Source organism: Balaenoptera musculus, chromosome 17, assembly GCF_009873245.2.
Source record: "Balaenoptera musculus isolate JJ_BM4_2016_0621 chromosome 17, mBalMus1.pri.v3, whole genome shotgun sequence".
In the NCBI taxonomy this organism is placed as follows: domain Eukaryota; kingdom Metazoa; phylum Chordata; class Mammalia; order Artiodactyla; family Balaenopteridae; genus Balaenoptera; species Balaenoptera musculus.
Genome location: NC_045801.1, coordinates 55,943,034 through 55,964,769, shown reverse-complemented (window position 1 = coordinate 55,964,769; position 21,736 = coordinate 55,943,034). Strand labels below are relative to the sequence as shown.

At 36.6% G+C, this 21,736-nt stretch overlaps 1 protein-coding gene across 2 annotated transcripts; it reads right to left on the bottom strand.

Moving 5' to 3' along the window:
* Positions 1-1,079: 1,079 nt before the first annotated feature.
* Positions 1,080-21,444, bottom strand: IMPA1 (inositol monophosphatase 1). Of its 2 annotated transcripts, none has more exons than XM_036830585.1 (9): positions 21,389-21,444; positions 18,347-18,412; positions 17,830-17,963; positions 15,924-16,028; positions 14,627-14,672; positions 12,274-12,382; positions 10,567-10,675; positions 3,582-3,733; positions 1,080-2,680 (listed from the first exon to the last, which is right to left on the bottom strand). In XM_036830585.1, exons 2-9 carry the CDS (start codon positions 18,407-18,409, stop codon positions 2,565-2,567), a joined length of 834 nt encoding a protein of 277 aa, XP_036686480.1. In that variant the 5' UTR covers positions 18,410-18,412; positions 21,389-21,444; the 3' UTR covers positions 1,080-2,564. The 2 variants fall into 2 exon arrangements, with proteins under 2 accessions (XP_036686480.1, XP_036686481.1); XM_036830586.1 differs by having other exon boundaries at positions 18,347-18,409.
* Between the last annotated feature and the right edge of the window lie 292 nt (positions 21,445-21,736).

The window sequence follows — 21,736 nt, the reverse complement described above, 5'->3', positions numbered from 1 at the left end:
ATTCTCCTCTGCTATCTTCTAGAAGCAAAGGGAAGCCCCAGAAGGACTGCCATACAGCATATCTAGCCAGGAACCAATCAGACTAGAAGAAAAGGAAAAGGGCCCCAAAAGATCTGTCTTCAAGAGGAAAAGAAAATAGTACTAATAGAACAGAATACCTGACTATGGTTGAACAAACGGAAAACAAAGAGCACTTACAGTCCTGTGGGAAACTTGTCAATTTCAGAAAGAACAAAAAGTTGCACAGGAAAGAAAATGTAATCATAACACACTACTAGTTAGCAGGGAATAAAAGTCCTAAGTTAAACACTGAATATAAATTTAACAACAACAAATAATAGATATCACTATCCTAGAAGAATAGAAAGGAGGAGCTAAAAGTAATTCATGGAGTTAAGAGTACAAAATCCTCATCTTCCATAATAGCAAGTTAATAGATAATTAATAAAGTCAATAAATAAAGATGTAACAGAATATGTTTCTCTCTTTTTTTTTTTTTTTTTTTAAGATGGAGGTAAATACCAAAAGAAACTACTTAAAGAGTTTGGGGAGATCAACTTAGGGGTGAGGTGGAATGGGATAGGAAAATGTCACTTTTCCTTCTGAGCTCTGTATATTATTTGAAATTTTGAACTATGTGTATGTATTAATCGGATAACAAAAGAATTAATTTTTCCAAATGAGGCAGGGTAAAGATAGGGGGTTATGAACTTGAAGCAAATGGAAACAACAATTCAGTGACCTTCTAGACTTTTTCTATCATATGAAATGATTATTTTTTCTTTCTTTAAACATTGTATCTTAGGCTCTAGATTAGATCTTGAAATGAAGGACAACTGAGTCAAAATGATATATATCACAGGCAAACTACTGACCCAGACATTGTAAATCATTTCTAGGAATAGCTAGTAACTCAAATTGAATCCAAAGAACACTTCACACATAAGTACATGACAGAATGAGCTCATTTTTTATTTTAAAAAGGAGGGGTGTTCAACTGTGTATATTTTATGTGTGTGTGTGTGTGTGTGTGTGTGTGTGTGTGTGTACACATCTGGGAAGACTATAAACCCTGACTATAACATATATATACTTTTTATTTAAAATTTTATTCATGATCATATTCTTAATCACAATATATTTAATTGCAAAACAACCTGTCTTAGAATAATACAGTATGAGATGCATGTGACCAACAGTACAAATACAGTAATTATAATACTCAAATCTTAGGTTCATAGACATTTAATGTATTAGATGTGTATGACAATTAAAAAAAAAAAATCCTGTCTTGAAAACTTTATAGAAGCACTTCTCCTTTCATCAAATGTAAGGCTCACATGAGCCTATAACAAAACTTAATACTGTTCATGTGTCAAAGGACAAGGCTAAGCAATAAGTTATTCTTTTAAAAATATCTATGAACCAGAACAATTTTCTTTTTGAGTTTGAGAAGCCAAAGACTATTAAGGAATATTTAAAGGCTGAATAGAATCAACAAAGGTAAATAAGGAGTTTGGGAAGAAAGAAATAGCTCAATATTAACAATGCAGTGTATCTGCCAGGTTCCTGTGCTCAGCCAGATCAGTCTGAACATCTTGAAAACATGAATTTTGAGTTTAGTAAAGTGTCATACAGTATCTAGTTACATCAATTACCTGATGAAAGTGCTTTTCTGAAACTGTTTCTTCTCTTTTATATATGGACTTTAAAGAAATCCAAACAAATACTGCAATGCAGTGTTTTGAAAAACATATAAACTGCAGAAATGCCCACAATAATAAATGATATCAGGAGGTACAGTAATTGAAATGTATCAGGAGGCATAGGTACAGTTAATTGAAATGGCATAGTAATGTGAAATGTTAAAAGGAATGGTAATGTGAAATATAAAAAGGATGACTAGATAATTTCTACTTCCAAACCTGAAGTAAAATTACAGAATGATGAGCTCATTACTTTATGTAGCAACTAGGAATTGCTACCTTTAAAATATTCATTCTTTCAATGCTTATTTTTGGATTGCCTACTATTTAACAGGTACCATGTTTGGTGCTACACTGATGAATAAAACAAGGTTCTCTGCAAAGAAAGAAACCTTGGTCTAGGAAGTACTCATTATATACTTCTTACAAATTTAGTTAAGTATGGTTTTGGGAACTAAAGAAAAAAATTTTTCCAAAAAGTTAACTTTCTAATTAAGAATGCACACGCACATAAATAGTTCAGTCAAAATTTCAGAGGCTCATAAATACTTAGAAACTCTAAATTGCTAATTGACTATTTCAGTTGATGTGATACCTGTCTCATCAACTGCCTGCATATTTTTCCCAAAGTACATTCTTAACACGCACAAATTTTTAAAACAATGAAACAAACATTTCAGCCATTCTTGCATACCTACTCTTAGTAAAATACAGAACAAGTTGCAATTTTTAATCTGGACATCGAAGACAATTTAAACCAATCATATTATTCAAGTGAAACAGATGTCCTGAATTTTGTAACACCATCAGCAAACCTGGAGAGATGCAACTGTGACTGAATGTGTGAAGCTGTTAGAATTAATCTTCATCATCTCTTTGAAGAGGTATTATCTGAATTTCTTTGGCTATCCTTTCTCCTATTGTTTTATTGCTTGAAGCAATTATTCTTCGTGACATCAAATCAAATGGTCCACCTAAAATCAAATATGGAACATGGTTATATCCTGTACAAAAATAATTCCTATAAAACTCGCATAGCAATATGTACTATGGTCAATCATAACATTTTAATACCTTCGACTATCTTTAAAAAGATCTATGTTGTCACATAACCATAATGTTTAAGCTTTGATAATACATAAATGAGTTTCTAAGCACCTTCTTATAGTAAATACCGGTTGTGGAGGGAACTGGTATCTCAATCACACTAGGCTGGAAAATGTCATCTTTTCTCTATTTCACCTTTTGTGTGTTCTATTTCTTCTTTTTATTACTCTTATTACCTCTTTAATGTTTGGGAATCTATGGACAGAAAATCTGACTCCAATGCATTTTCACACCACTCTCCTTCCCATTTCCTTAATTCTTTGCTGCCTTTCTCCCAGACCACTGATGAATTATTTTAACCCAGGTTCAATCTTACTTTTAAAAATCTCACCACCAGCACAGAGGAAATATGTAGCCCCTCTAGGCTCAAGGCAGAAAGTGATGGTGGATGAAGTCCATGTTCAACCACCACCATGGTCACCATTCAAAGAACTCTTGGTACAATTCTCAGATTCAATGACCTTCTAGACTTTTTCTATAGCCTCTCAAGAGTTCCTGATACTCATATTTGAAGAGGCTAAGCCATTTATCATTATTAATCCCATGCTACCATTAGCTTCTTATCCTTGCCTCTATCTCCCAATGTTTGTTATTTTGATTGTGTAGAAAATTACATGGCAAAAAAAAAAAAAAAAGAAAATTACATGGCTTTTTTTGCCTTAAGAGCTGAGGTATAATATGTACCAAACATTAAAGGAAAAAACCCATATAGAGAGGAAGGTCCAACAGATATGGAAAGAAAAATGCTTTACTGTCCCATAATTTTACCTGTTACATCCAAGAGTACTCCACCAGCTTCAGTCACAATAATGCCAGCACCTGCTACATCCCAGCAGTGAATTCCCATTTCATAATATGCATCTGCAACTCCAGCTGCCACAAGGCACATATTAAGAGCTGCTGTTCCAACACCTCGGATCCTAACAAATAATATTTTAAAAATAAGATAGAAAAAGAAATTATTTCAAATAAGGCATTCCTCCTTAACTTCAGTTTCTTTTAAGTGTTGACTGATGCAACAGTCATGATGCACTATATAAATGACAAAACTAATCCTTATGAAACAATCATTTGTAATATAAACTTTAAAACAAGGATATTTTGGGGAAAAAAACTGAAGAAAATGCTATAATTCTACTATCATGGCATGCATGTATATTCATTGTGGTCTAAACCCAGGGACAAGAGCCCCACAATACACGTAGTTTGTAGAAGGATGAAAATGTACTCCCGGTCATCCCCAACTGCATGGGCATCAGTACACGTGACCAAAGACATAACAGCACTGGTGGGCTCTGCTTAGATCTAGGCCTGCCTGGAAAGATTATTTCAGGTTTGCTTTCTCACAGTAGCTTTTCCTTGGAAATATATCAAGTTAAGGTAAGTACAGACATTACTTTATTAGCCATTATAATAATAACTGATTCAGGAAAGAATCAACAATAAATGCTAAAATGAGTGGATGAATGATATTTACGTATCAAAGTATCTCCCTATAAGATACATAATAATTACAATGGGAAAGATAGCAAGATCATTACCAAGTGATCAAAGTTAGTATTCAATAATGGGACAAAAAGGTACCATGTGCCTCCTGATATAATGCACTAAGAAGGAAATAACAGTACTTCTGTAGCATTCCTGCCCAAAATGCATAACCCAAATCTAATCATGAGGAAACCCAACAAATTCAAATCAACAGGCATACTATAAAATAATTACCCTACGTTTTTCAAAAATGTCTAGGTCAGAAAAGATAGACTAAGCACCTGCTCCAGATTAAAAGAAATTGATGAGAAATGGCACCTAAATGCAGTGTATGATCCTGGATTAGATCTTGGATTAGAATTCTTTCAAAATACGAATTAAGTCACTATATTAGATAATGTATCAAACTTAATTGCCTGATTTTAGTAATTGTGGTTATGTTAGAGAATGTCCCTTTTATCAAAAATATACACACTGAAATGTTTACGAAAAAGAGGTCATCATGTCTGTAAGTTACTACTTTCAAATGGGTTTTACTCAAGCTTCTTTTTTAGCTGTTTAAACCTCTGAAAGTAAAGCAGTCAGGTCTGTTCACTGAGTTCCTTCACTATTTATTTTTAAAGAAATAAGGGGATTCCACATATGGGTGATAGCATATGATATGTGGAATCTAATTTTTAAAAATGGAACAAATGAACTTACTTACAAAACAGAAACAGACTTACAGATATAGAAAACAAGCCATGGTTACCAAAGGGGAGACGCAGGGGGGAGGGATAAATCAGGAGCTTGGGATGAACATACACACACTGGGATGAACATACACACACTACTATATGTAAGACAGATAACCAACAAGGACCTACTGTATAGCACAGGAAACTCTACTCAATATTCTGGGATAACCTATATGAGAAAAGAATCTAAAAAAGGATGAATATATGTATATGTATAACTGAATCACTTTGCTGTACATCTGAACTAACAAAACACTGTAAATTAACTATACCCCAATTAAATTAAAATTTTAAAAAAAAGAAATAATGGAAAATTGATGACTAATGTGGTATTTGTTTAGTTTCTTAAAAATAGAAAAAGTATTACACCTGAGTACATCCTTCATGCCAAAGCAATTTTTTTTAAAAAAAAAGGATCAGAATTACATGATGCCCTTGATTTCAAATACATTTTACTGCCTATATTCTTACTATATATCAAATTTAAGAAAGAACTAACAACCTCAATAAACTTCCATAGGTGTTTGACTGTTTTCCAAATATATAAACCCAAATTAACTTTAGTGGCTTTTTTTAGTTTATAAATAATGGCGTATTTTCCTCCTTTTCTCAAGGGATATGTGATAGCTCATATCTCATGTCATAGAAAGAAAATACCAAGATCACTCACAAATTATCTTTTGGTATTCTATTCAAATATAGAACCCTAGGCTGGAAGAACAACGCTATAGGCATTGTTCTTCCAGCATAGCATATAGGCTATGCTTCTGTCTACTTTTGATGTATATCAATGGCTCTCTGTCAAGAGGTCTTTTGATCAGAAAGCATATTCTTTTATGGACAAATATTACAAAATATTATTAATTACCAAATAATTGAGGCTGTGGTCTAGATTTTGCATTTGTGTCCTGAATTCTATGTTAGTCTGTTCCTCCTATACAGCTAGGATGGTACAGAGTAAAAAAGACTATCTTCAGAATCACAAAGATTTGAGTTTGCTCCCCTGCTCAGTTGCTTAAAAACTATAATTTTGAAAAAGTTCCTTCTTCAAGTTTTAGCTTTCTTGTCATCAAAATGGAGATACCAACTTACCTTGGCTATGGCTGCAATGATTAGAAACAACAGACGTAAAGCACCTAGCAGAGGGCCTAGCATACAAAAGGGCCTCAAAAAATAGTAGCTATATTTATGAAGAAATGATTCCCTAAAGCATGATACCAGAAAACATCATTAAAGTAAACAAATACAGTGCATTTCATTAAACAAATCCCAAAAAATTACACAAAGGAAATTGACCCATAATGATTTACTTTGCCTCATAAATGTCATTTATAATTGATATATAATTATACTTCAATTTAAAATAAAAAGAGGTGGTATCTCTTGGGACAAAATGAAGGAAAAGCAGGAGCTAAGAGTGAAAAAATTAAAGATCCTGAGAAATGAAAGAGAAACAAGACATGCCAATCCTCACCTCCCACTACCACTTAACAGAAATTCATAACAGAACCTACACAGAAGGGCAGAACTGACAGGATAAGGAGCTCTGAAACCAGGAACCCGGATCTCAAAGTGAACAGAAATAGAAAAAGTAGACACATCCACACAAATCTACTCTGAAACATCAGACATTGCTAATAAAAGTGTTTGGGGTTTTTTTGACTCATAAAGTGTCTCTGCAAAAAATTAAGCACAGAAATGAACAAAACAAAATAAAACAAGGAAAAAATAAAACAAGAGATAACTGAACTCAGAAAAGAAGTGGGAGAAAAAAGACAAAATTCTATCAGGAATGAAGACTAAATCACAAGGTTCCCTAAAGAGAACTGATGCAAATGAAAACTTAATAAAGGGCAGTGAGGAAAAGCAATAAAAGAAAGAAGTAAAATGGGTTGGAGAGAAAGTGGTTAAAAGGGAAGAAGCAAAGAAGGTTTAATGTTCTTGCTGGTGTCTCTGAAGAAGAAAATGAAAACAGCAGAAGTGAAGTAATATTTAAAACTAAAACTCAAGAAAACTTTCCAGGAAAAAAAAAAAAAAAGATATGAATCTACCTGTTATAGGGAGACAACATCCCAGAATGAGCAATTCCAAGATATACCCTTATAAAAGTGTCAGCCATGGAAGATTAAAAGAAAAAAAATTTTCTCAGAGCCTCCAAGTAAAACATGAAATAATTTAAAAGCCAATAAGATTAAATTGGCATCAGATTTCTCATAACATACAAAGCAAGGCAACAGTGTAATAGCATTTTTTTTTTAATTTGGGTTTTTAATTAATTTATTTATTTTAGTTTTGGCTGTGTTGGGTCTTCGTTGCTGCGCACGGGCTTTCTCTAGTTGCAGTGAGTGGGGGCTACTCTTCGTTGCAGTGCACAGGCTTCTCATTGCGGTGGCTTCTCTTGTTGTGGAGCAGGGGCTCCAGGCACGTGGGCTTCAGTAGTTGTGGCACATGGGCTTAGTTGCTCCACGGCATGTGGGATCTTCCTGGATCAGGGCTCAAACCCGTGTCCCCTGCATTGTCAGGCAGATTCTTAACCACTGCGCCACCAGGGAAGCCCTGTAATAGCATTTTTAAGAAATGTACTTCAGGACTTCCCTGGTGGCGCAGTGGTTAAGAATCCATCTGCCAACACAGGGGACATGGGTTTGATCTGTGGTCCGGGAAGATTCACATGCCTTGGAGCAACTAAGCCTGTGCGCCACAACTACTGAGCCTGCACTCTAGAGCTCACGTGCCACAACTACTGAAGCCTGCACGCCTAGAGCCCGTGCTCTGCAATGAGAAGCCACCGCAGTGAGAAGTTCACACACCGCAATGAAGAGTAGCCCCCACTCACCGCAACTAGAGAAAGCCCACGAAGCAATAAATAAATAAATAAATAAATAATAAATTTCTAAAAAAAAAAAAAAAAAGAAATGTACTTTATACTTTCTTTCACTAAGGATGTTCTATCCAGCCAAGCTTTCCTTCACGTTTCAAGACCACAGAAAAACAGTTTGGAATGTGCCAGATCTCATGGAATACTGTGTGCATGTGCCCTTCTCAAGGAATCTACTAAGAGATGAGCTTCATCTAATCTAAAGGTGACTGGTGTTAAATCAAAAACAAACAGAGACCAGCCTTGAAAATTCCCTGAGCACACAAAACTAGTTTAGTCATGCAAACAAAGCTTAATTTAGCATATTTTGCAAAACTAACTCAACCTGGGTCATTTCTTGCTTATGCTTCTGGAAATGACAAGCAAAACTTAAGTTGTTTCTCAAGGTTGATATGAGGTAACCACTAATCAATTCTCTATCATTTAAAAAAATTCTATTATAGCCAAACACTGTGAAGAATAAATAGTCACTGCTTTCTCACTTTATAAGCTGCTTTATAACAATATATGCCTGAGCCTCATTTCATGTTTTGGTCAGGGTGTTCCTGGTTTGCAAACTGTCTTTTTGGTGTGTGAACAATAAACTTTTACTAATTATACTTCAGTGATTCACTGGTTTTAATTCTGTTATTTATGTACTTTTGACACCAGGAAAACTTCATGGAAGGACAGTGAGCATTTTATAAAGTCAAAAACTAAGACCACAGGATGGGACCGTGGGTGAAAGAATATGTAATAATAATACGTCTGACAAAGTAGAAAGAACGCAACTTAAAAAACTGGATGAAAAGGGAGAGAAAAAGGGGAAAGTAGAGTAAAATCACTGAATGTTATATAGGCAACAGGCGGAAGCCAAAACGTTCTGGAGCCTTTACAGAGAGTAAATGGTCAAGTAAGAAAAGAGAATATTAAGAGCATTATAAAGAGTTTTAATATAAAAGAAACCCATTAGAATAAAATTGAACCTTTCATAAATTTCTATTTCTAAAAAGAAAAAAAGCAGAGAGGATACACCAAATAAATACAGTAACTATAACATAATATACAAAGTAATTACAATGTAAGATAATACAACAGAATTGAGACCAAACAAAACGGTCATATCAATAAATGAATAAGCCTAACTTTTTTATCAAAAGAAAAAAGATTTTCAAATTGATTATAAAGCAAAACTCCACTCTATGCTGTATTCAAGAGATGCACTTAAAACTCAGTGATTCAAAAGGACTAAAAGTAAGAGTGGACAAAGATTTACCAGGCACAATTCTGATGTCAAAGTAGATTTCAAGTCCAAACATCAAAGTACAATACAGAATGTACTTTTTTTTCAGTGCATATGGAAGTTCCACAAAAACTGATCATATACTGGGCACAAAGAAGACATAAAGTTCCATAATATATATTTATTACAATGTAATAAAACTACAAATTAAAAATGAAATTATAAAAGCAAAAAGTCATTTCCTCGTGGAAATTTAAGAACACAACTCTTGGGTGAAAAGGAAAATACAAACAGAAGTAACAAATTTTGTGAAAAATAATTGCAATGAAAACACATCAGAATCTATGGGATACATTTAAAGCAGTAATCAGATAAAAATTCATAGCCTAAATACTTACATCAATAAAAATCAAAGCATAAAAATAAATTCTCTACTTAAAAAGGAACAAAAAAAAAGGAAACAACAAAATGAACAAAAAGAAAGCACAATGATGAAAATAATAAAGCAGAGGAGAAAAACAGTAGACCAGATTAATAAGCAAAATCCTGGTTCTTTGAAAAAACATAAAATAGACAAACCACCAAGTAACTTAATCAAGATTTTTTAAAAAGAAGAAAGCACAAATATACAAAATAAGAAATGATAAGGGGGAAATAACTACTGATACAGAGAGGCCAGAAATAAACTATAAGATTCTACCTTGTGTACCTCTATGCAAATAACTTGAAAACTTAGAGGAAGTGGGTAATTACTTAGGCTGTGGAAATGTTCTGGATTAAAGGTGGCAAAACAGACATGGCAACTAAACATAATACTGACCCTAGACTGAATCTTGCACTGGAGGAAAAAAAATGCTATAAAAGACATTATTAGATCAACTGACAAAGCTATATATGTATGGATGGTAGACTAGATAAAGAGCAAATTCATGAAGTCAATAATTGTACTGTGGTTATAAAAGAGAGTATCCTTATTCTCAGGAAATAACAAACTGAAGTATTTAGGGGTAAAGAGCCATGATCTAAATAATTTACCATGAAATAGTTCAGGGAAAAAAAGGAGTATATTTACACAAAAACACACACACACATACACAGAGAGAGAGAGAGAGAGACAGAGACAGAGAAAAGAAGGAATGATAAAATGATAACACAAACGGGGTACAATGTTAACAATAGGTGAATCTGGATAAACCGTATACTACTGTTTCTTGTAGTTTTTTATTTCTGAAAATTTTGTTAAATTTGAAATTATTTTCAAATAAAACTTTTTAAAATTACATTATAAAATTAGAATTACGGTACTGATCCCATGTCTATTAATTAAAAATTTCATTTCTAAAGAAAAATTCATTCCTTAGAATGTCAAATTATCTATAATGTTAACATAGAATGTTCAACTTTAGGTAGAAAGTGAAAAGAGCTTACCCATGGATGGGAAGGCAAAGAAGCCTTTCCATATTAGAAAGAATAATTCTCACAGTCTCTGGTGTTCTGGAAGAGCCCAACTCTGTCACCAAGAGTGATTTGGTAACATCTAAAAGAAAATGTTTTAAATAATCATTAGAGTTTATTAATAAGAATTCTGATAAAAAAATTTGACACTTGTAATTCAGAACAAATTGGACATTTTTATTCCTCTTCCTAGTTGTATCATATTTGTTTCTTTCTAAGGCTTTAAATATTAAAATTCTTATCAATTTATTATCTCTTTTAGTTATTTTATCATCACTTTTATAATCATCAAAAAGAGTCTAGCTCCTTAGACCACCCCCTCAAAAGTACAGAATATAACCAATCTGCCTGCATGCATGATACTTTTAGTGGGAAACGAGCAAACACCTTACATATTTTTTTTAAAAGTGGAATTTAGAAATTAAATAATTTATATATAGATTTGAAACAAGACGAAAATTAAAATTAAATGGTAGCACTGTTGGCAGAAATGCAAATTGGTGCAGCCATTATGGAAAACAGTATGGAGGTTCCTCAAAAAACTAAAAATGGAGTTGCTGTATGATCCAGCAATCCTACTCCTGGGCATATATCCAGATAAAACTATAATTTGAAAAGATACATGCATCCCTATGTTCATGGCAGCACTATTTACAATAGCCAAGAAGCGGAAACAACCTAAATGTCCATCAACAGATTAATGGATAAAGAAGATGTGGTATATACATACAATGGAATATTACTCAGCCATAAAAAAGAATGAAATAATGCCATTTGCAGCTACATGGATGGACCTAGAGATTATGATACTAAGCGAAGTAAATCAGAAAGAGAAAGATACCACATGATATCACTTATATGTGGAATCTAAAATATGACACAAATGAACATATCTACAAAACAGAAACAGACTCAGATATAGAGAATAGACTTGTGGTTGCCAAGGGGGATGGAAGGATTGGGAGTTTGGGACTAGCAGATGCAAACTATTATATACAGAATGCATAAACAACAAGGCTTACTGTACAGCACAGGGAACTATATTCAATATCTTGTGATAAACCATAACGGAAAAGAATATGAAAAAGAATATATATATGTATAACTGAATGTTGGGTTAGTTTCTGCTATACAGCAAAGTGATCCAGTTATACATATATATGTATTCTTTTTCATATTCTTTTCCATTATGGCTTATCACAGGATACTGAATATAGTTCCCTGTGCTATACAGTAGAACCTTGTTGTTTATGCATCCTATATATAATAGTTTTATGCCTCATTTTTAATGATTCCCAACTTGAAGTGCCTTTTCCCCCTCAATTTACTAATAACTGGGCCCAATGGCATCAGAACAAAGGACTTCTACAAAGAATTTGAGATGCAGTGGCTGAAGCAATAAAACATGAATGCCATGAGGGCAGAGAGTCATTTTTACTCATCTTCCTCCCCAGCCCCTGACAAAATGCAAGCCTCAAGTGTCTTCTGCTCCATCACACTTGCTTCCCCTGCTTCCACTACCACATCCAAAATTGTGGTCACAATTAAAAAGTACAGAGAAAACAGACACAATTTATGAATCAGTTAACACTTGGAGAGCTCTACAGGTTAACATTCAAAAACAATAGCATACGAATATATATAATATCAATCACACCAAAAATTAGAGGATAAACCTACCTTCTTGGCGTGAAACCTGTAGTTTCTGACCATTACAAAAGGCACCTTTTCCTTTCCGGCCAGTATACATCTTATCCTCCATGCAACTGTATACGATTCCAAATTCCATCTGCAGAAGGAAAACAAGTTTCCTTTACCAAACCTGAGTATTCTTTCTCATTTCATCCATACTTTTTCTAAGAAAGTAACAAGAAAATCTGGTATACTAATAATGTTTTCAAAGGGCTAAACCGTGGGATATTTAAAATGCTAATTCCCAGCTTAGTCAGAGGAAAGAAGTCATCAGACCTAAACACTTAACTCCTGTCTCATCCATTTCTAAATTTAAGGGCACCCACCTTGACCTCTCTCCTTCCTGCCTCAGATGAAGACAGATCGTTCCTGTTTTCTAGGGTGAATCCTTCCTACTGTGTTATACTTCTCTGAAAACCTGCCCCATCAACTGATCCCTCCTCTCTTGGACTTTCATTCCGGTACTTCTAGCCAAATTTCTTCCTGCCTCACAAAACCTTCAAAACATTACCTTCTCCTTTTCTCTTCACTGCCAAAGAGTAGTCTAGACTTTGCATCTCCCATTCTCTTACTACATTACAATTTGGCTTCTTCCCTGATAACGCATCTCCTGCAACTCCTTGCAAAGAGATCATCAATGCACTCTTGCTGATCAAATGTCTTCTCTGAAGATTTGGAGACTGCTGACCACCATCAGTTAATCCCATACTCTGTGTTCCTGGCAGTATTCTCCTAGTCCTACCACACTCACTGATCTATCTTGGTGTCACATTTTCTTATGACCTTCTTCTCTGCCTAACCCCTAAAAGTTGTGTGTTCCCCAGGGTTTTTCATTCTTCCATTTCCCTTTTAGCTCTCTCGATTCTTACAGGTTTGTTCTTTCCAGTCCACAAATTCAACTACCTCTCTAACTGTGGCTCCCACCAACCCCATCTTCACAGGTCAGAAGCTGTGCTTCAGAACCTAGGCTTGCAGAAACCTCAACTGAGGAGGTCAAATTCACTCACTAGCTGATCACTCATGCCTCATTCCTTTCCCATTAGTCACTTCCTTCCAATTTTATCTTGAAAACACTTCCTGATTTTTGGCATTTCCTCAGCCATTTTCCCCACCTCCATCTGAGTTCAGTATCACCTGCCCCTCTGGTGTGACCTCTACGTTGCTGGAATTATCTGTCTCTCTGCACTTTAAAACCTCTACTGGTTTCCTACCACCTAAAAACAAAATCTAAATGTTCTGACATGGACAGGCCACGGTGCCTCACGGCAAGACCACAACTAACTCACCTCATTGGTTCTGCTCCTGCCATTTCCAAAGTTTTGCTCACAATGAACATCTCACCGTTCCCCACACACATCATGCCCTTCTCCAAACAGTTCTTTCTGATTAAAATGCTTTCCTTTTCTTCTTTATCTGGCAAACCCCTAATTTGCTATGACCCAACTCACATGACCAAATTCTAAGACCCCTTCCATTTAGTATGAAGATTTCCCCAAACCACTCTTGGCAGAATTGGTTACACCCTCTTCATGTTCTCATAGTATTTTTTTTTTTCATAGTTCCACTACATATTACCTTCATCTGTTCACACATGTAACTTTTGCACTGAACTGGGAGTTCAACAGCCCAGGGCTGATTAAACGAGAAATGCTCACCTATCTCCCTTTGAAAGTTCTCACTGATTAACACAATCCTGTGCCTAAGATTTCATTTGCACTAATTTGTGTTTTTATTTTCAGAGATTTCTTAACTCTCTTGTGTACATGCTGATCAAATATATCGCAAGCCTCTTGAAGACAGTTATGTAAGATGTTAGTAAACATCATTCGTGTTTTGATCAATCAAATACCCAAACAGCACAGAAATGCAACAGGTAGAGACTGTACCCTACTGGGCTTTAGATACAGCAAGTGTTCAGGATCCTGAACATAGTCTGCATTTTCTAACCATGTTTGGCCCCTACCACTTCCTGGTGTTTCCCTTCACAATGCCTACGAAAGCATTCCTAGCTCAAAGCACACCTCTCCCATTAAGCATTTTAGACCCTACATCAATGCCTATCTTATCTGACTCTATCATATATATAATGGTGATTAAATACTGAATCATATTTCAGTTACTTGTGTGTATTTTTTCCTTATAAAATCTTCTCAGAAAACATTACATTTTCTTCACTGGAAAAAGTATCATGACAAGTTTAACAGTTCTGGAGTTTATTTCAAAATAATGCAGCTACATAAATTGAATAGAGACAAACCTAAATTTATTATGGAGACACATTTACTCTTTCTCAGAAAATGACAGCAAGGCATTTTACCAACCATAAATTTAAACAACATACCTTTTTATTTACAACAAAGCCAATTGAAACAGCTACAAAAGGAAATCTTAAAAAAAAAAAACACACACATAAATTTATCAAATAGAACTTATTTTCAACAAACATGTTTTTTTCATAATAAAACTGCTTACAAATTTTTCATATGAACAGTCTTATCCCTCCTCCCCCAGAACTGTGTGTACAGTATGCAACCCTTTGTGTAAATCGTAGGGGATGGGGAGGGTAGACTATACAGAGGCATACATACAGGATGCTTCTACAGGCATGAGACATCTCTGAAAGGATTCACAAGAAGCTGATAACAATGGTCACCTCCAGAGATGGGTCCTGAGAGCTGGGGTCAGAAGTGGGAAGGCTACTTGGCACTGTATGCCATTTCATACCGTTTAAATGTAGAATTCCATGAATATAGTTTCAATTTTAACAAAAATGGGATCATACTATACACTGTATTATAATCTTCTCTATGTTATATAATATTATGAGCATCTTTCAACATTAACATTCCATCACATATCGATTCTACATCTTAGCTTTATGGCTTTAACAATTCTATTAGTAAAGATACATACAGCTACGTGGTAACTTCAAATATAACAACTATGTGTCATCCCACCAAACTAGGCTACTCATTTGAACTCTCACTGGCAATTCCATCAGGCTTTCTTCTAAATATCCTGAGTTATATACTTACTTTGTATATATATTCTACATATACTTCTCAGTATATACTGAATTATATACTTACTTTGTGCCAGGCACTAGAGTAAGTTCTTATATAAATGTACAACTCATTGAGTCCCATCAACAAGCAATTCTATGAGGCAGGTACCATTAATGTGCCCATTTTATAGAATGAAAAGGAAAAACTGAGGCTTAGAAAGGTTAAGCAACTTGCTCAAGGCCACAAGTTCACACATCCTAAAACCCATGCTCTTTTTAACAGATTTTTTTCTCCTGGATTGAACCCATTCTATATAGACAACAGTCCAGTATTGAGTTAGTTATTTCCTTAATTGATCTCAAAGCAGCAATGTTGCTTGCATACATTTTTATGTGGTTTCAACAGTGAGAAAAAGAATGGTGAACAGGGCACTTCCCTGCACAAGGCAAGTCTACAACATTAATAGTTCATCACCTCTTCCATAGCTGATGAAAATTATGCATAATACACTTATAAACTACTCTACAAATTACACAATTCTCTGAAGTATATATGTTTGTGAACAAAATATCCAACAGTCCATTCAGTTAACACACAAACAAGAATTACAATATTTAAAATTTTAAAACATACCCATGTACAAAGTTAGTTGTTCCATCAATAGGGTCAATGATCCACGTAGGGCTGTCAGTTAAAATACTTTTTTCCCCAGCTGCCACAGATTCCTCACCAATGAAACTGAAAACAAAAAAAATAACAAACTCGGAATCTTTACATTGCTTTCAACAATTTTCAAACCTTAAGCTACCCAGGGTCTACTATAAAACATAACAAAAGTCTGTACACTATACTTTTCTATTGTTTTTCCTGCAGACTGATGAAAGTGAGAAAGTTTTACTTCCCCCAGAACAAAGTCATGTGAAAAATAACAGAATCCGAAATTCTCAAATGGAATGCCAGGATAAGTGAAGGCACACATGCTGAAAAGTGAATTTGTTGCAGATGAGAACTTACTAAGGAAATGTGGAGGTTTTAAAAATAAGTCCACAGATTCTCTCATACTCCTCTCTTCAAGAGGTAGAGCCTGACACCCTTTGCCTTGAGTGTGAATTTGGACTTAGTGACTCGTTTCTAACCAATAGAACAAAGTGGAAGTGACAACGTGCAACTTGGAAGACTCGTTCACAAAATGGCACTGAGGTTTCCATCTTATTCACTCTATTTCTTCCTCCGTCCCCTTCCCTCTGTCGCTCTGGAGGGAAGCCGGCCACCATGCTATCAGCTGCTCTGTGGAGAGGCCCAGATGGTAAGGAACTGAGCGGAGCTGCCGCAGACCACCCATGAGGAACTGAAGTCACCAACAATCACATAAGTGAATGGACCCTTCAGCCCCAGTGGAGCCTGAGGTGACCCACAGTTTGACTATAACTTTACGAGACCCTGGCAAGAACAATGCAACCGAGCTACTCCCATATTCCTGACCCTAGAAAACTCTAAGATAATAAATGTTTGCTGTCTAGAGCTGCTAAGTTTTTAGGGTAACTTGCTATACAGAAATAGATAATATACAGAACGTTAAATAAGTCAATGAGAAAGCAAATCACCCACCAAAATTACTGTGTCTACATGCTTTCCTAAAACACGCTACATAGTAAATCTCAGGTGAATTCTGTAAATGGTGTCTGAGTTCACTGGATTTCTTCTTTCCGTTGCTACTTTCTTTTTTATTTATGTCCTTTATTCAATACTGAACAGTCCTAATAATCATTATCATAATTTTCTTGCATCTCTTTTCCTCTTGGCTATAAACCTTTTCATTGAGAAGACATATATTTAGCTTTAAACATTTTTTTTTCTCCTCAGTGACTAAAATACCAGGAATGGCCAATGGCATGATCACGAAGAAGTAGAGAATGACAATGTTAAACCTTTAAAATGATGACAATATTTTGGTTATATTTCTGTGCCTATAAAGAAAGCCCTGATTTTAGTATTTTCTCTCAAACTCCTTAAAGCTACCCTGACTTTAGCACCTAAAAAAGTTTGCAATATAGAGAATAAAACTGAACTTTTAAATCTTGTCTATGCCAGACACTTGTCACGTCAACTTCCCAGCATCCAAACACTCCTCTTACTATGAAGGAATCCAAATATCCCCTGTTCACTGCTCCCTGGAAGTGTGAACTTAGGCAAACAACCTGAGTTCAGCTAGCAGATGTTCTTGCCCAGGATTTGTAATCTTGAGCTAATGGGTTAAAGATATCCAAAGTGAGCAGAGTCAGGAGTGAGGCTACCAGCAGCATCTGAAGCAATGGCTCCGAACCCTAACCCAATCCTAACCAGCTCTGCCTTCCTCCCTGGTTCCCACCTGAGCCCTGCTCTCAGGGCTCCTGAGCTGCCCAACACCCTCCAAATAAATTCCCGTTCAGCTTAAATTAAGTATAGTCAATTACTGAGTCTAAAATCAAAATTTCTGTCTAGTACTATTGACTCCAACCTAGATTTCACTTTTATCACAAGAAACTGAAATAAGAAATACCTGTGAGACGGATACTTTTCCTTTATGGAAGAGATAAGCATTTTTTCAACTTTTTGGTCAGTAGCAGTTACCAAATCAACTGGAGAACTTTTGATCATAATATCCATTTCATTTTTTAGGGCTTCACGAGCCATCTAAAAAAGATTTTTTGGTAAGCAAATAGGAAAAGCGTTAAGTCATTTTAAATCAAACTAAAAGATGAAATACAGAAATGGTTTGAAACATTCAATCTGTCTTAAATGATATTCTTAAATATTTCTTACCACAGTGTAAATAAAATAAATCCTTAGGGGTTATGACCTTCTGGGTATAAAATCATAGAATCTTATATCCCATTTCAGATTCACAACTGTCATCACGAAAAGTTTAATGACAAAATTAAAGTATCACTCCACTAAAGTTTGATAAAATGAAAACAAATACAGATGAGTCAAAGTACATGTTTTGTTTAACAAGGCAACCACACGCTGGCTGTCCACATCCAACACATCATGGCTGAAAAGATTTCAGTTCATACCTCTCCAGCTTGTCTTGCTAGGGTCACTGCATAATCCATGCATTCCTGCCAAGGATCAGCCATCTTCTGAACAGATTTCACACATACAAAGACACAGCAGTTACAAATCTCTAAAAATCGTAATCATAGAATAGTTCGTTCACAAAAACACCTCAACTTGCAAAATACTTTTATTCAGGATTCACCCTCTACCTGATTCTAGAGTTCAGTTGTTTTCAGTATTCACTCACAGGTCCATTAAGAAACACTTTTTACCTAAATTACTTCACTTCTATTGCAGAAACACTTTCATAACAAAAAGTATTCTATAAAAGTGTCTCCCAAAGTGCCCATGCCATACGCCATTTTAAAAAACGGCATTGGTCTAGGGAATGGAGAAGAAAGGACACAAGAAATATCTTAAAAGACAGGTGCGTGTTTGGGTTAAGAATAAAGTGAAAATTAGAGAAAGAACACAGGGAACACAGACAGTTTTCAGTATCTGCAGTTTTGGCATCCGTGCATTCCACTAACCACAGATAGAAATTAAAGAAGCTTTGAAGGGAAGGAGCAAATGGCACAGGTACTAATTGAATGTCAGGTAGTTCAGTACTTTATACATGTGAATTTATTTTTAATGAGGTTGTAAAGATGAAGAACTTAAAGCTCAGTGATTATAAATAATTTGCCCAAGGTTTTATTAGACAGATGACCCAGTCAGAATTCATTCGAACTCAATTCTGAATGTAAAGTCCACTGCTCTTTCTATCATAACATTCTGAGGAAAGAAAATTCCAGGACTAAAAAAATAACAATAAAGTAAAAAAGGAATTTCCCCAAGTTTCAGAGAGGGAAAAAAAACAACACATTTTTGTCTTCTGAATTGTCCAGCTTTCCACTGACTTCTGAAGAGAAGACTAAAATAACTCACCACTGGCTTGACCACACTCTAAAACCTGTACCCAGGACAGTGAAGCTTTTCAAGCTGTCAGACTCAGAAAAATGTGGATCATTTATAAAGCAACCCTAATTTTGTCATCTTTATATTTGAGAATAACTTACACAGAGTTTCACCTTGAAGACTGGTCGGAAATCCCAATCATGGTGCTCACAGTATAGGAATGGGGAGGGGAGGGGAGGGAGGGGAAGGGAAGGGAGGGCAAAGGACAGATACTTTGAGCTGTTTCTGCTGGTTGCTTCTTCTTCTTGGTATAAGCATTTAAATAATTTTAAAAGGAAGCCACTTTTTGAGTTATAGGAGTAACTGCTTAGAGCACTTCAAGAATTATTTCCAAACTTTTTTTTTTTTTTCATTCTTACTTACTCCCATTCCTTTCTTCTAGACTTAAACAGAACTAGATGTTCTCAATAGCCAGAAACTTTGCTTAAGCCATTCATATCTCCCTCTACTAACAGCACTGATATCTCCTACCAATTTTTCCAGGCTCATTTCAAAAGCTACCCTTTCTTCTAGGGATTCTCCACCCAGAAGTCATAATCTGTTTAACCATTCAAGAGCTACTTGCTGAGTATCTATTATATGCTGTGCAATGCATCACAGTGAGGAAAAACAGGCAGAGTTCACACTTACTCTCTAGTGGGTAGTCAGATATTAATCAAAAAAAAAAATCACAGACCACATGCGACATCACAAATGTAATAAAGGCTAAGCAGAAGTGCAATGAGAAGCATGTAACAGGGGAACTCTGACCTGGTCGTAGGTACCAGATGCGGTTTCCCTAAGAACATGGTTCAACCAAGATTTGATGGACAAGAGAATAGGTATTAATTAACTCAACTGCAGGACTCCTGATATGTGAAGAGCAACCGAAAGGCCTAAGTGTGACAGCTCAGAGATCAAGAGAAATGGGGGAGGGGTGAGGCTGGGGGATAGTAGGGATCATCCTCAGCGAGGCCTCAGAGGTAAGATTTTGATTTGAGAGCCATGAGGAATCATTACATCGTGGCTGCTGAACAGAATGGATTAGAGGGTGGAGGGAAGAGTAGACAGTGGGGATATTTGCTTTGGGAGGTAAAGCTGAGGGCACTTAGCAATAGATTGGATATGGAGTATGAGGGAGAGGAAGAGTCTAATGATGCCCAGATAGCTCACATTGGCAACTTAATGGATAATGGTGACATTTACTGAAACAGGGAGCAATAGAAAACAGTCAAATTTGGGATCTGGGTAGGAGGTGGGGAGAACAATAGTTTAATTAGTAGAGGATGAGGAACCTTTGTGAAACCAAAAGGAGATGTCAATTAGGCAGCTGACTGTATGGATCCTGACCTCAGAGGAGAGGTATGGCCTGCAGATACAAATATGCAAGTCATCTGAGTAGGCATCAACTGAGTCCTGAGTCTGAATGACATTCCTTAGGAGGGAACACGCCGTGAGAAGCTCAGAGGACACCCAAGCCTGGAAGACCCCATAAAACTTTGTACATCGCTCTTGGGGCACTCAGGAATGTTCTCCTTACATTTCGGTCATTTGTGTGCATGCCTTATCTTTCCAACCAGTTTTGAGTATATCTCAAAAAGGAACAGATTTTGTTCACCTTCACTTTCTCAAAGACAAACACGTGAAACATTTTCAACTTCTTCTGTCCTGGTTACCACCCTCCCTGCGGTGGGAACCATGCCACCTTCCGGCCACCTTCCGGCCACCTGTCCCCAGCAGCGGGACTGCGGACAGCACGGGATCGGGGGCTTACACCGGGACTACACGCCCCTGGAAGTATGCCAGGTCTCTCTGAGCTTCTTTGGAATCGGTAAAATGAAAAAGAGGGAATTATTCTACACAAGCTGCCGCAAAGGTTCAGCGAGATCCCGGGGGCGAAACCGCTACACACGCAGGGACCGTTCCTGGTGTCACTCGGCCGTGGCTCAGGACAAAACCGCAGGGGTGAAGGCGCCCCAACTGCGGCCTCTGTCCCTGGGCGCCATCCCGCACCGCTGACCGAGCCCACCCACTCCAAACCACTCCGGAGAGCCGCCCGCGCCCGCAGCGCACGACAAGCCAGCCCAAGGGCTGGTGCGGGATCGCAGGAAGGAAGGTCTCACCTCGGGATGGAGGGCTTGAGGCTCGCTAGGATACCAGCCGGATCCAACGCTGGGCTCTTCCGGAGAGAGAGGAGGGTCAGGCTGGTTACGCCTCCGACAGGAAGTCCCGCCCCTGAAGCCCCGCCCACGGGGCTCGGCTTCTTCTGGCCCCGCCCCACAACGCTGCACAGCCCTCCAACCCCCAACTCCCTGTCCCACCCCCAGCCCCAAGCTGCGCTGGTGATCGCTTCCTGACCCCTCCCCTTCTGCCTAGTCCTTTCAGATCTGGCCCCTTCTTTTTCGTCTGTGGTTTTTCTGACTTTCTTTCTCCTGCCTGTACATTCTTCTGTAATTTTTAAAAAATTCCTT